Genomic DNA, 14022 nt, shown 5'->3' on the forward strand with positions numbered 1-14022 from the left:
CGGCGGGCGAGGTGGCGCGGGGCTTCGGGCGGCGGCGCGGTGGCTTCGGGCCTCGGGGGCCGGCTTTGGGCTTCCCGGGCCCGGCGGTGGGAGGCGGCGGCGAGTGCCACGTGGCGGGCGATGGTTGGTTGGCGGTGGCGGCGCGGGCGCGTCCGGTCCGACTGGACGTGTCCGGCGGCGACGGAGGAGAAATTTAGGGTTTCGGGGAGGAAGGAGATCCGAAAATCGGGGGGCCTTTAAATAGGCATAGGAAGAGCTAGGAGAGTCCAAATGAGGTGCAGTTTTTGGCCACGCGATCGTGATCGAACGATCTAGATGATGGAGCAGATTTAGGTGGGTTTTAGGCCAAATTGGAGGGGTGTTGGGCTGCAACACACACGAGGCCTTTTCGGTCCCTCGGTTAACCGTTGGAGTATCAAACGAAGTCCAAATGGTACGAAACTTGACAGGCGGTCTACCGGTAGTAAACCAAGGCCGCTTGGCAAGTCTCGGTCCAATCCGGAAATGTTTAATCCCCACACGAAAGAAAGCTAAAAATGACCACCGGAGGAGAACGAAGCACCGGAATGCAAAACGGACAACGGGGAAAATGCTCGAATGCATGAGATGAACATGTATGCAAATGCAATGCACATGATGACATGATAAGAGATGCATGACAACGATACCAACACACGGAGACAAAGAACCCGAACCCGAGGAAATAAATTAACTTAACGCCGAAAACGGCAAGAGTTGGAGTGCAAATTGGGAAAGTTACATCCGGGGTGTTACATTCCAGTGACCTAGAATTCCACTAGGACTCCAGAAAATTAGTTTAGTTGCTCAATTAGTTCATAGCTGAACTGCAAAAATGTCCCAGTTCATGTATGAACTGCAACCTTGCAACAAAACATGTTTTGTAATGCACTGGTAGTCATTTAGGCCATGATGGACCTTCATTTTGCCTGTCATATATCTATCATGCATGGTGCACAATGATGATGTTGTTGATCTCCATATCTGTCATGCTATATTGAGCCAAGTTGTTCATTTGAAAAAAAATTGTTTTGTGTATGAGGCTGCAAATTATGATGAATTTCATTTAAAATAACTGCAACTTTGTCTCTGCCTTTTGTATTTGCATTTCAATTTTTTAGTAAAAAGGTATGATACTGCTATTATCTATTTGCATTTGCAGTAAATATGCAAAAAAATTGAGAACAATTGAGAACAAATATGATACTACTATTATCTATTTGCACTTCAAATATTGCAGAAAAATTGTTCAAAAAAATTTGGGTGATACTGGGACTCAAACCCAGTATCTGGTACTTGTGACAGTGGGGGTCGTACCAGTAGGCTATGAGAGGATATCGAGCACATGCTGCCAATCTTCCCATTTGTATATACTGCTAAACCTTACTAGTCGTCCGATCAGAAATCAACGGACACTGCATCGTCTGCCACCTCTGGCCAAACAGGGCGGCGCACGACACCGCCCGTACGCCGGTGGGCCATCGCCGCTTCCCGCCTTAGCCTCTTCCCGCCAACGCCGCTTCCCGCCTTCGCCGCTTCCCGCCAACGCCTCTTCCCGCCTTCGCCTCTTCCCGCCATCGCCGCTCGGCCTCTACAAAATCCATGGTCACCATGGCCAAACTCGAGCCACTTCCCTCCACTGACATGGTGCGCAAGCTCATCACCACCTGGGCAACAATCACCGGGACATGGGATCACGTTGCGCGTCCCCGTTCCTCTTCCACCCCTGCTCCGCCGCCCAATCCCTCTCCTACCACGCCCGAGCCCGAGCCATGGGAGCCATGGGAGCACGCTCCCCTCCAACCCGAGCAACAGCCGCTCCCAGCCGTGGTGCCCGCCGTTGATCAGCAGACTGCCCTGCTGAATTCGTACGGCACAGTCCGCAGGGAACACGCCAGCCGTGACCTGCAAGCGGCCATCGACAGACATGTCGTTGCCATCTCCAATGACACCGCAGTGAGGGAAGAATCCACTCGCATGTTCACCGCCGACGAGCGCCAAGCAATCATGGGGATCCGCGCAGATGTTCAGGCATCAGACGCAGCTAGAGTGCGGCAGGCCGTCGCACACCACAGTGCGGCGCGCGGCGCCATGGTCCAGAGGCAGGCTGCAGCCGCGGAGAAGGCACCAGCGCATGTCAGCCATGGTCCGGAGCCAAGCTGAAGCCGCCCGGTCACGGAGTACATCGACCTATCATCCGACGAGGACTAGAGGTTCAGAAAGTTCAGAGTTTCAGAACTCTGTTCTTGTTGCAGTGATGAGAGTTTCAGAAAGTTCTGAGTTCTCCAGATTATCCCAAGTTAGTTTGTGTTATTGCCCAAGTTAGTTTGTGTTGTTATCTTCTAATGCTCAAGTCAGTTTGTGTTAATCAAGTCAACTTTGTTCTACTCAGTTTGTGTTAATCACTGTTGTACTCTGTACTGAACTTCTTTAGAGAAATTCAGTGTTAATCCAGTGAATTTCTTCAGTGTTCTACTTATTTTGCATTTGAGAGTTTATTTGTTTGAATTTCTGTGTTGGATAACATAACTTGTCAAATTTGCAGATTAAGAAAGACAAATAACTGGGCATGAAAATTTTCAAACTTGACAAACTTGTTCATCATACAGTCACACATACTTGAAATCCTCACACAAATCCCCTACTAACCAATGCAACTAGAGCATAAATCACTACACTTGCAAGAACAACAAGTACTAGAAACAAATCTAATTTTTCCCTACTTTTCCTCTGCTCATCTAATTTATTCCTCTCTTTCTTCATCCTCTGAATGTCGTGTTCCTTGTCAAGCAAAGCATTTTGTAGCTTCTGGTTGTCATTTGCAAGCTTTCCAATTACCACCCTTGATCTGCCCTGCCATGCATCATCCATCCACCTCAAATACCCACAGGAGTTTAACCCCTGTACATTTCAAATTACAGAAACACATCCAGTCAAAATTGTCATACGGTGCAAAATTCAGTGAAACAAATAAAAAAACTTATCTCATACCTCGTATGGACAACTCAGAAATCGTCGGCCTGCATCAAATCCTTCATTGCAAACCCTAATAACTTGCGTCAATTTGCACCCACATTCAGCCGCACCAAATCCTTCATTGGAAACCCTAATTCCGCATGCCCCCTAAAATTCCAGAGTGAAATCAAAAACAAGAAATACAACAAGAAAATCGAGGAAAGAACATACCTTCATCGCTTTTTTGGAGCCAAAACTAAGCTCTGATGTGACTATCCACTCGCCATCCATGTCGCATCCGGTGCCAGAGCCGCCACCGCCGCCTTGGTTGACAGAGCCGCCGTCGGTTTGGTCCAAGCCGCCGTTGACAGAGCCGCCGGCTTGGTTGAAGACACTATTCCCAACGCCTCTCCATGGCGCACGACCGCGTCGTCTCTCCATGGTGCACGACCGGGCCGGCCGCGTCGCCTTCGCAGCTAGGGATTTGAAGAAGGGGATTGGGATACAGAGAGAATGGCCACGGGTTAAATCTCGGTAAACTGAGGGGATAACTGCAAAGATACAAATGCATACACGGCCGACCCCATTGTGTGCGTGGCAGCCCATCTGTCCACTTTGCATGCGTTTTGTAGCTAAATGAATCCGCATCAGAGTTAATGTATGACTTTTATGGTTTTTTTTTGTTTGTGTATGGATCCGTTACCGCCGCGAAAGTTTATGTACCCCAGGTGTAATTAACTCTTTTAAAAAGAAGAAGATAAGTTCATATGCACCAAACACCAATGTCCCAAAAAATGGCTTTACGTGACATGGAAATCAACAGCACTCACTTCATATCCACACATACGTAGTCGTAGAGCACAGCATTTTTCTACGTTATCAACGACCCTGTGCAAAAGGAGCACCGGATGCCATGCCATGCCTAATTAAAGATGGAACCACAGCCCTACCTTTTGCCCCTGGTTCCCTCGAGCCATTCCTCCCCATTTCATTAGCACCCAATCAAAGCATCTATATTTTTCTAAACCAGCGTCACCATCGCCATCACTGCTCATTCCCAGTGCTGCCCACTGTACGGCACGGCTGGCAGCGCAAAATAGGTTCAAATAAACCACACTGCTTTGCTGCGCTGCGCCTCTTGTCCTCTTGCTCATTCCTCCCTCACTCACTCCCTGCCCCAGCTGCTGCCCTCGGCTCTCGCAGTCACAGCGCACGCTCCCCGGCTTATCCGCCCGCCGCTTGCCGCCGACCGCCTCCGGCCCCCAGTCCCCTTTCTCCGCGGTGGATTTGCAGCAGCGGTAGATCTATCCGCATCGGCCCCGTCCCTGTCCTCTTTCTCCCCCTCCCGTGCCCAGCCACTCCCGCCCCATCTTTCTTCCTCCCCAGCGAAATCCTTAGCGGCCAAGGCTTCCGTTCCGAGCTCCAGCAGCAGTTTTAAACGCGCCCGCAGAAAGCGGGGGACGAGTCGCACTGCTCGCCGAGTCGCTGGTCGCACTGCCTGGTGGTGGCTTTCGGTGGCGAGCGGCTCCATAAAGCGGCAAAAGCTCCAGGGGCCGGCCGGCCGTAGGTTCGGCGAGAATCTGCAGGTATCCGAGGCATCCTCCCTTCCTTTCTCGTCCTCGGCGCTTTTGCTTTTGGCCTCCGCGCTCTGTTTCTTGGGTGGGGAAAATAGGTTTCTTTCGGGGGACGGACGGGGGCGCAGGCGGGTTTCTTGCGGGATTTCGGCCCGTTTTTCCGTTAGGAAACGAGAATAAAATCGCTCATCGGCATTGCGTGACTTCCTTGTGCGTTTTTGTTTGTTGCTTTCTTTATCTCTCCCGGGCTTGAAAGAAAACTCATGCATATCCATCGTTCATCTGGCCGTCCGCTTTACAGATTAAAGGCCGCATCCGTGGTGGAAATTTTGTTTTCAGGTCAGGTGATGCCCGCGGCGGAGGATTGATTTGTCCATGGATGCGCGTGCGGCGATGAGACGCTCGGTGCGCGTGGCGCCGCCGCCCCTGGCTTCTCGCGCCGCCGTTCTGCTGCTGCTGCTGCTGCTCTCGGCGCTGCCGCTCTCGCTGACCTACACTTACGAGCAAGACGGTATAAAATACTACTCCTAGAATCCTTCTTGGTCCAGTAGTTGGTAGTACTGCCATCCAGGGGTTCCAGATTGTTTATTTATGTTTTCATGACCTACACTTATGTCCTGTAGTACTGCGCAGATTATTCTTATGATGCGTGGGATAATACCAATATTATTATTCTTGCAATAATCTTATGTATAGTATACCTTATGCTGTGTTCTTTTATTTGGTTTTAATAGTGTTCGCGATAAATGGCCTGTACACGGCGCTTGGATCCCCGTCTTTGCCTGGATGGGTTACGAATGGCGGCGACCCTTGCGTCGAAAACTGGCAGGGCGTTGGATGCGCGGCATCGAATATCACCGCCATGTATGTGGCTAGTGGTGCTGTGTTGTTGCTTGATTTTCTCTGTGGCTGAGCTCTTTATTTGGTTATCTGAACGATGTTTTTTTTCTTTTTCTTGGGCAGAACTCTCAGTGGTATAAGTTTGGGTGGACAGCTAGGGAATACACTTGCGAATTTCACATCGATAATCACCTTGTAAGTTGATTGCATGTGGAGCTTGGGATTGCGTTTTATTTGGTCCTAAACTGACGCTATGCTACCGAGTCATCGCATAACACTTCTTGGTTTATGCAGAGAACTTAGCAACAACAATATTGGTGGAACCATACCTGATAATCTACCGGTCACACTTCAGCGCTTGTATGTCCATTCGAGCATTCTGTTGCTCTTCCACTCCACTTGCGTAGCTATTTCTTTACTAATCCTTCTCCTGTCAATCATAGTTTCCTCTCAGGAAACCAGCTAAGTGGGAGCCTTCCAAGTACATTGTCGACGCTTACACTTTTGACAGACATGTAAGTATACTATTACCAATGCATGACCACCAGCTCTCAGAAAGTTAAAACTTCCTGGTTATTTTCTCAAACTGCCCCTCTTTGTGTTCTTTTGCTTTGCAGGTCCCTCAGCAGCAATCGTTTGTCTGGGGACATACCAGATGTATTTTCAGCACTCACTGGACTTATAAATTTGTAAGAGCGCGTTGACTTCTCTAATGGTTTACATGATAGCATTAGTTGTTGTTCGATGTTTCATAACAATGACAATCGTCAATCAACCTTCTTCATTAGAGATTTTTCTTCCAACAACTTGACTGGCCCATTACCGCCTTCGATGGGAAACTTAAAAGCATTGACTACCCTGTGAGTATCTATGCCTAGTTCATTGATAAAGTGCGCTAGTGTCAAACTACTTAAGAAAATCTGCTATCGGCGCAGGCATATTCAAGACAATCAAATATCTGGGACCCTGAATGTCCTGCAAGATCTCCCTCTGAAAGATTTGTATGACAACTCTTTTTTTTTGGAAAGTTTCAAAAGAACAAAATAATTGCTATTTCATTCTTTGTAGATTACTCCCTTTCTCTGATAACTCTTTTGCATTCGACAGGAATATACAGAATAATCTTTTCTCTGGTCCTGTGCCAACGAAGTTATTCAATGTCCCAAACTTTCAGTAAGACACTCCTCTTTTATCGAGATATTGTTCTTGATTATTTGTGTTTGCATGCCTCTAGTTGGGAATACTAGAGACATGTTTAAAGACAAGCCTTTCTATCCCTTTCTCTTCTTCTAGGATGTCCTTCTATCCTTTATTCGTACTAACAATTTAACAACTTCATGAGTAACTTGTGTTTATGCTGACAAAATTTGCTCTCCTACGCAGGAGGGATGGCAACCCATTTAATACTAGCATAGCTCCATCTCCACTGCCTGCTGCACCAGCACCATCTCCATCACTATCACCTTCAACAGGGCATGTCCCCTCAAAAGAACCTACAAAGTCGCCTGATGTGACAAATGGAAGTTCTCCAGCATCAGGAAAACATACTATTTGGACAGTCAAGTTCGTTGGATACATTCTTGTTGGGGTGGTATCAGCAGTGGTTATTGTGTTAATGGTAATGTTTTGTGTATCCAAGCACAAAGAAAGGAAGTCAAAGAAAGATGTGCATCCGAAAAGCAAGATAGGAAGGGAACCTCAGAGGCTTGGAGAGCCTAAAATCAAGGAAGTGCCGGAAATAAAGGAACATTTGGTAAAACCTACGAATACTGTAGGGAAAGGTCCTAATTCTGCTCTCTTATCAAGCAAAAGAGTTCTTGTAAATGTCTTGATACCTCCCCCTGGAACTGACATGTGAATTTTTTGGCAGCAGCTTCAAATGTGGTTTCTAATACAAGTGAGGAGCTGAAAGTCAATGCATCGATGAATGGTGAGTTGCAGCAACTTTAGTAAATGCCCATATGTGTTGTAGTTTACTGCTTTGCAAATTTGAGTGTATAAAACACTTAAAACAAAACACTGGCATGGCTGAATGGTAGCTAGCCAGTCCTCGGCTCCTCACGTCTAGATTGACTCTGACATTTGAAGGTTGTATGTAACAGCTACTAATGTTGCTTATAACGCAAAGGAAAAGGAGGCTACATTATATTCGCCGATGAGAGGTAAAAGACAACTGAATAAAATACTGTACATCATAGATTTCGGTATATGAAGGTTAACCAGAATGCTGACGTAACAGCTATTCCTGGGGTGATCACGAAGAAACAAAAGGAGCATGTTATTGATATGGAAAAATCTGATGATTTTGTGGAAGAACCACTGCGTCTTCCGCAGTCTGTTGCGCCGCGTACTGAAAAAGCCACTGTCAGTCCCAGTGTTCGTACTAAAAAGGGGAGAGTACCTTCACTCGGGAAGATAGATCTTAGAACTACTGTCAAGTCCTTCTCTGTTGCATCCCTTCAACAATATACCAACAGTTTCAGTGAAGAAAATTTGATAAGAGATAGCAGGTTTGGTAAAGTATATCTGGCGGAACTTCCTGATGGAGAGGTACACACTTTAAAAAAGACATTCAGATAGTTACTATAGTAAGATTGCGTTGGTGATGCCATTATCAGTTCTACACTTACAATATTGACTCGGTTTGCAGATTTTAGAAGTTTTGAAGATTGACATTGATAACTCAAGAGTACCAGTTGATGTCTTTCTAGAACTAGTTGTGAACATTTCAGAACTAAGTCATCCTAATATACTTGCGCTTGTGGGATACTGTGCGGAGTTTGAGCAGCGGCTACTTGTCTACGAGCATTGTAGTAAGATGACTCTACATGACGAACTCCATTATGTTGATGAACCCAGCAACGCATTGTCATGGAATGCTCGTCTCCAAGTTGCTGTGGAAGCAGCAAAGGCATTACAGTAAGCAGAAATAATTGCTGTAAATTTTCTGACTCGTGTGCAGTTTTTAAATATGACTCTGAAAATGACATTTATATGTTGATTTGCAGATATCTTCATGATGGCCGTCAACCACCACTTGTACATCAAAATTTTGAACCATCTGTTGTTCTCCTTAATAGCACTTTGGCAGTCCAAATTTCCGAGTGTGGACTTGCATCGCTGTCTCAGGTAAATAATGGTGAAAATATTTTAGCATTGTATTTTGCAGAACTCTTGAGGTTGTCGCGGAACTTCAGATGTTATGAATCACCATTATGTGCTACAGCAATATCTCTAGAAGGCTGACATTAGTTATGGAGAGAAAGATCTAGAGAGTCTCATGCTGATCTACAATGAAGAAAAGAAGCATGTCACATGTCAAATTACTTGGGGTATTAATCATTGGCATGGGCTGGATTATATATATGTACAGTGTTCTAGAATTGCACATTTTTGCTGTTTGTGGAACCTAAATGCACTACATATATGTTCACTAATTTAGACTGTCTAGGCATAGACATAGCTATGCATGTGTAAATCATGATTTGGTGCCTCTGCTGTGTCATTCGTGCCTTTATTTCCTTTGGTTGCTGTTCTTCTGGCTAGTCTAAAGATTCTCTGCGAAATTTAGGATTTGGAAGAGAACATTCTTGTCATATAGCAACCATGGCAACCAAAGAACTTGTGATAGATGAGAAAAAAGAGCTTGGTTTTATTATTTTACTCATTCCTAAATCTTGTACTCTTTTGGGTGTCAGTTATCTGGCAGTTTGCATGCCTTGTTCCATTATGAAGCCCCAGAAGTGCATGAATCCAGATCATTCAGTGATCGAAGCGACGTTTACAGCTTTGGCGTCGTTATGTTGGAACTTCTAACAGGACGTGAACCTTATGACAGGTAAGCAATCCCCGTGCCAGTTACTTCTCACACTCATCAATCATGGTTGTTTTGCTTGCAGATGAGTTCCCATGAATTTGAACTTAATATTTTTTCCCCATATAATGGAATTGCAGTTCCCGTCCACGTGCTGAGCAACATCTGGTGCGATGGGCCTCTACTCAGCTTTATGATATTGATGCCATATCAAAGATGGTAGATCCTTTGATTAGAGGACAATGTTCTGAAAAGGCTTTGTCGCGTTTCGCTGATGTCATTGGCAGCTGTATTCAGGTAATATTTGTGTGATCTGGTGTATCTGATATCATCGTTTACACTAAGATGAGCTGTGTGACTGACCTGAACTTGTTGTGCAGCCTGAGCCAGAATTCAGGCCACCAATGTCCGAAGTTGTCCAAGCCCTAACTCGTATGGTCAGCGACGCGGCAAAGGCTTCCATGTAAGTGGCTTCCTGAGACGAGGAAGAATGTCAAAGCCTGTCACAGGATAATTCAAGTAAGCGGCTGATGATCGTGCCGTTAGGAGAGCTTCTTGCCTGATTCATGGCTCGAGTGATTTTGCTTACTTGCAAAGATGTCTTTGATCGGCAATGATGCAGCAGTAGGATGGTTCAATTCAACCGGTGAATTTATCGGCTGGTGATGTGCAGAGGTCTGCATTTCATTTTCCTTAGAAGCTGTTTGTCCTTGACAGGCCCTTAGACTAGCCACCAATGTCTCTGTGGTCGATTCATGCTTGTGAAACTTGTACCTATCTGATTGCCAGTTTGCCATGATATTTAGTCCGTAGTGTCAACATCTCTTGATGCCTAGTTCCAGATGGTTCTCCAGATCATTTGTGGGCTTTTTATTCGCAAGATTTTGAAAACACAGGAACAGAAAATGTGATTTTGAGAACACAAGAATAGGAAAACTATAGGCTTGGAGTGCCATACCCACTTGAATCTTATACTTGTGGGATTAGCATGGAGTGTTGGATGATGCCACGTGAAAAAGAAAGGAATTTTAATAAGAGGTTGGGGTGGATGTTAGATTTTTTATGAAATGTAGTAGAAAAAAGGGGCGTGCTACGCATCCGCCAGCCAATCTTTTTAAAAGATCGGCCCAGTCACGACTTGTTGGATCTGGTGCATGGAGCGCGCCTTCACCATTGCAGCAGAGGTCTTGTTGGATCTGGTGCATGGAGTGCGCCTTCACCATTGCAGCAGATGTCTTGTTGCAAACTACTTCTGCAACATGTTTTGTTGCAGATTTTTTTTGCAATGACGGTTTTGTTTAAAAATGTTGCAATTTTTTTTTTTGCAACTAAGGTCTTGTAGCAGAAAATTTCTGCAACAAAGATTTTGCTGCAAAACATAGATCCTGTCGTAGACCATTACAACATCATATATATCTCAGAAACATAGCCCTTGTTGTAGAAAAGGGTGTTCGGCTAAGGGCGGCATGCGAGCCTTCACTAGGACACATGGAGGCGGCCATTGCAATCCGTGGTATGATGGTAAAAGTTTCCCATTGTTTTTTATTTATTGTGTTGATGATTACCAACTGGGCGCTGATATGCTTTAGTGGTCGTTATCCTGTAGCATTGCAACATATGTCGTGTTTCAGAAAATTTCTTCAACACATGTCATGTTGCAGAAAATTTTATAACAGAGGTCAAATTGTAGATTTTTTTTCAAAAGGTTTTGTTATAGTTTCTTTTCCTTGCAATAGAGGTCTTGTCGCAAAATTTTTTTGTGATAAAAGTCTTATTACAGAAGTTAGAAAATTTGCAGAATTTTTTTGCAACAAAGGTCTTGTTGCAGAAATTTATAGTCTTTTCACGATCGATGCCCGTGCGAACCGAGGCCCTGTAGTTGTTCCTTGGTGAGACGACAGCTATAGGATCGTGATGTTTCTAGGGAAGGAAAGGTGAACAATGGGCAGGGCCACATGGACACGTGGTAGATGTTAGACTTATAATATAAGTCATGTACCCTTTTGTATTTATCCCGTTGTATAAGGTTTTTTTTGCATATGTTACACGCCTGTACATGTATATATATCGGCCTATGACCTCATGGAAATACAAGTTGCATATTACTAACATGGTATTAGAGCTAGGCTAATTTTGTCTGCACATTGCAACTTGTGCTATCGATTCCTAGCCGCCTGTCTCATCTCGCTCCCGATCGAAGCCCTGGTCCTTGATCTCCTGAGTCTCCCGGTCGAAGCCCCCGACGATCGGATCGATCTCCAGCCGGCCCTCCCGATCGGATCTCCCCAGCCGGCCCTCCCGATCGGACTCTCCCCAGCTAGCCTCGCTACCCAGCCGGCCCTCCCGAGAGGCTCGATCTCCAGCCGACCCCTCCCGATCGGATCTTCCGATCCGGCCCTCCCCAGCGGGCCTCGCTCCCCAGCCGGCCTCGCTCGACGCTGCTCCCAGCTGCAGTCTCGTTCCCAGCCGGCCCCAAGCGACGCAGGGGCCCTGATCTCCTGCTCCCGCTGATCTCTGTTAAAAAAATGTCTACTGCATCAGGCTATGTTGCTGTCCCTCGCTGTCCGGTGATCTTCGATGGTACTAACTACACCGAGTTTACTGGTTTCATGCGCATTCACATGCGTGGCATCCGTCTTTGGGGTGTTTTTTCTGGCGAGGTCTGCTGTCCGCCACGTTCGATTCCTCCGGTGGCTCCTACTCCGCCGACTCCATCGGTTCTTCCTACGGATGCTAATCAGGCCGCCAAGGATGCGGTTAAGCTTGCTGATGAGGCTGCTGATCGTGCTTATGATGAGAGGGTTTTGGCTTATGAGGAGGCTCTTCAGACGTATCATGGTGCTCTGACTGTTTACACCCAGTGGCTTGATGATGATGCTCGTGCTGCAGCTGTTCTCACTGCTAGTGTTCTGCCTCAGTTTGCTTCTGAGTTTCTGGGTCTTCCTACTGTCTTTGAGATGTGGACCCATTTTCGTCAGCGCTATCAGCCTTCTGGTGATGCCTTATACCTTTCTGTGGTCCTAAAGGAGCATGCTCTTCAGCAGGGGTGACTCTACTGTTGATGACTTCTATGCACAGAGTTCTGCTATCTGGCGCCAGCTTGATTCTCTCCGCAGTGCTGGTTGTCGTACTTGCCCCTGTTGCCAGGCTGTCCAGGCCAGTTTGGAGTTTCATCGCGTCTACGAGTTCCTGTCTCGGCTCCGTAAGGAGTTTGAGCCCCGACGTGCTCAGTTGTTTGCTCGTGGCCGTATTTCTCTCATGGAGGCGCTTTTTGAGATTCGTGCTGAGGAGACTCGCTTACGTGGTGCTGGTTTGCTGGAGGTTCCTTCTGTGCTTGCTACTCGGGCTTCTTCCACGCCACCTGCTGCACCGACCCCTTCTCGCTCGAGTGCTCTGACGCTTTTGCCCACTCCTTCTGGAGGCTCAGGTCGCCCCCGTCCACATTGCGACTACTGCAACAATGATGGTCATATTGAGTCCCAGTGCTACACGAAGAGGAAACACTTGTGCAAGGCGCGATCATCATCTTCAGGGACTTCGTCATCTACCTCGACAACTTCCACCATTGCTTTGACTGAGCAGGATATTCTAAGACTTAAGCGTCTGCTCGCGGCTTCAGGTTCTTCCTCGATGGGTACTGCTGGTTCTGTGACTGGTACTTCCCGCACTGAGCAACCGCCCTCTACACAGTCAGGTACATCCCCATGGGTTCTGGACTCTGGAGCTTCTTTTCATATGTCTTCTCATTCTTCCACTTTGTCCTCTCTTCGATTGCTGGATTCTCCTGTTCATGTCTTCACTGCTGATGGTACTCCACTTTCTGTTGCTAGTAGAGGCAATCTTTCCACTCCTTATTCTGTTCCTGATGTTGCTCATGTTCCTCGACTCACTATGAATCTGTTTTCTGCTGGTCAACTTACTGATTCTGGTTGTCGCGTCATCCTTAACGTTGACTCTTGTTCTGTCCAGGACCGTCGCACGCACACTCTGGTTGGGGCTGGCCCTCGCCGCCGTGATTCTCAGGGTCTTTGGGAGTTGGACTGGCTTCATGTTCCTTCCGCTGCCACCACCATCGCCAGTTCCTCCGCTTCAGTCGCCTCCGTTACTGGTTCCTTCCAGCAGTGGCATCATCGACTTGGTCATCTCTGTGGCTCTCGGTTGTCGTCTTTAGTTCGTCGAGGTCTTCTGGGGTCTGTCTCAGGAGATGTCTCTTTAGAGTGTCAGGGTTGTCGTCTTGGCAAGCAGATTCAGTTACCATATTCACATAGTGAGTCAGTGTCTAAGCGTCCTTTCGGTTTAGTACATTCTGATGTCTGGGGTCCGGCTCCTTTCGCTTCGAAAGGTGGTCATAAATATTATATTTTTTTCATAGATGATTTCTCTCGTTACACATGGCTTTACTTCATGACTTCTCGTAGTGAGGTGTTGTCTATTTATAAGCGTTTTGCTGCCATGGTTCATACTCAGTTCTCTTCACCCATTCGTGTTTTTTTCGTGCTGACTCCGCTGGCGAGTATATCTCTAAGATGTTGCGTGGTGTTCTTGCTGAGCAAGGAACTCTCTCTCAATTCTCTTGTCCTGGTGCTCATGCTCAGAATGGTGTGGCTGAGCGAAAGCATCGACATCTTCTTGAGACGGCTCGTGCATTGATGATTGCTGCCTCTCTCCCGCCTCATTTTTGGACTGAGGCCGTCTCCACCTCCACCTATCTTATCAATATACAACCTTCCGCTGCTCTACAGGGTGGTGTTCCTTTCGAGCGTCTTTTTGATCGTTCTCCCGATTATTCGATGCTTCGCTTGTTTGGTTGTGTTTGCTATG

The 14022-nt window shown here is 46.7% G+C and overlaps 2 protein-coding genes across 3 annotated transcripts; one reads left to right on the top strand and one right to left on the bottom strand.

Annotated features, from left to right (window-relative positions):
- Positions 1–2582: 2582 nt before the first annotated feature.
- LOC119359240 lies at positions 2583–3283 on the bottom strand. The gene is made up of 3 exons (XM_037625529.1): positions 3205–3283; positions 3010–3141; positions 2583–2919 (listed from the first exon to the last, which is right to left on the bottom strand). Exons 1-3 carry the CDS (start codon positions 3262–3264, stop codon positions 2647–2649), a joined length of 465 nt encoding a protein of 154 aa, XP_037481426.1. The 5' UTR covers positions 3265–3283; the 3' UTR covers positions 2583–2646.
- Positions 3284–4099: 816 nt separating this feature from the next.
- Positions 4100–10059, top strand: LOC119354113 (protein STRUBBELIG-RECEPTOR FAMILY 3-like). 2 transcript variants are annotated; one of them, XM_037620816.1, is made up of 19 exons: positions 4100–4559; positions 4887–5058; positions 5282–5411; positions 5511–5582; positions 5682–5747; positions 5831–5902; positions 6005–6076; positions 6176–6247; positions 6323–6388; positions 6495–6560; positions 6771–7168; positions 7258–7317; positions 7490–7549; positions 7627–7937; positions 8038–8306; positions 8396–8516; positions 9086–9225; positions 9342–9498; positions 9582–10059. In XM_037620816.1, the coding sequence occupies exons 2-19, from the start codon at positions 4923–4925 to the stop codon at positions 9666–9668; spliced, it is 2355 nt and encodes a 784-aa protein (XP_037476713.1). In that variant the 5' UTR covers positions 4100–4559; positions 4887–4922; the 3' UTR covers positions 9669–10059. The 2 variants fall into 2 exon arrangements, with proteins under 2 accessions (XP_037476713.1, XP_037476714.1); XM_037620817.1 differs by having other exon boundaries at positions 4101–4559; positions 7261–7317.
- The last annotated feature ends 3963 nt before the right edge of the window (positions 10060–14022 follow it).

This window comes from Triticum dicoccoides, chromosome 2A (assembly GCF_002162155.2).
Source record: "Triticum dicoccoides isolate Atlit2015 ecotype Zavitan chromosome 2A, WEW_v2.0, whole genome shotgun sequence".
NCBI classification, from domain to species: Eukaryota; Viridiplantae; Streptophyta; class Magnoliopsida; order Poales; family Poaceae; genus Triticum; species Triticum dicoccoides.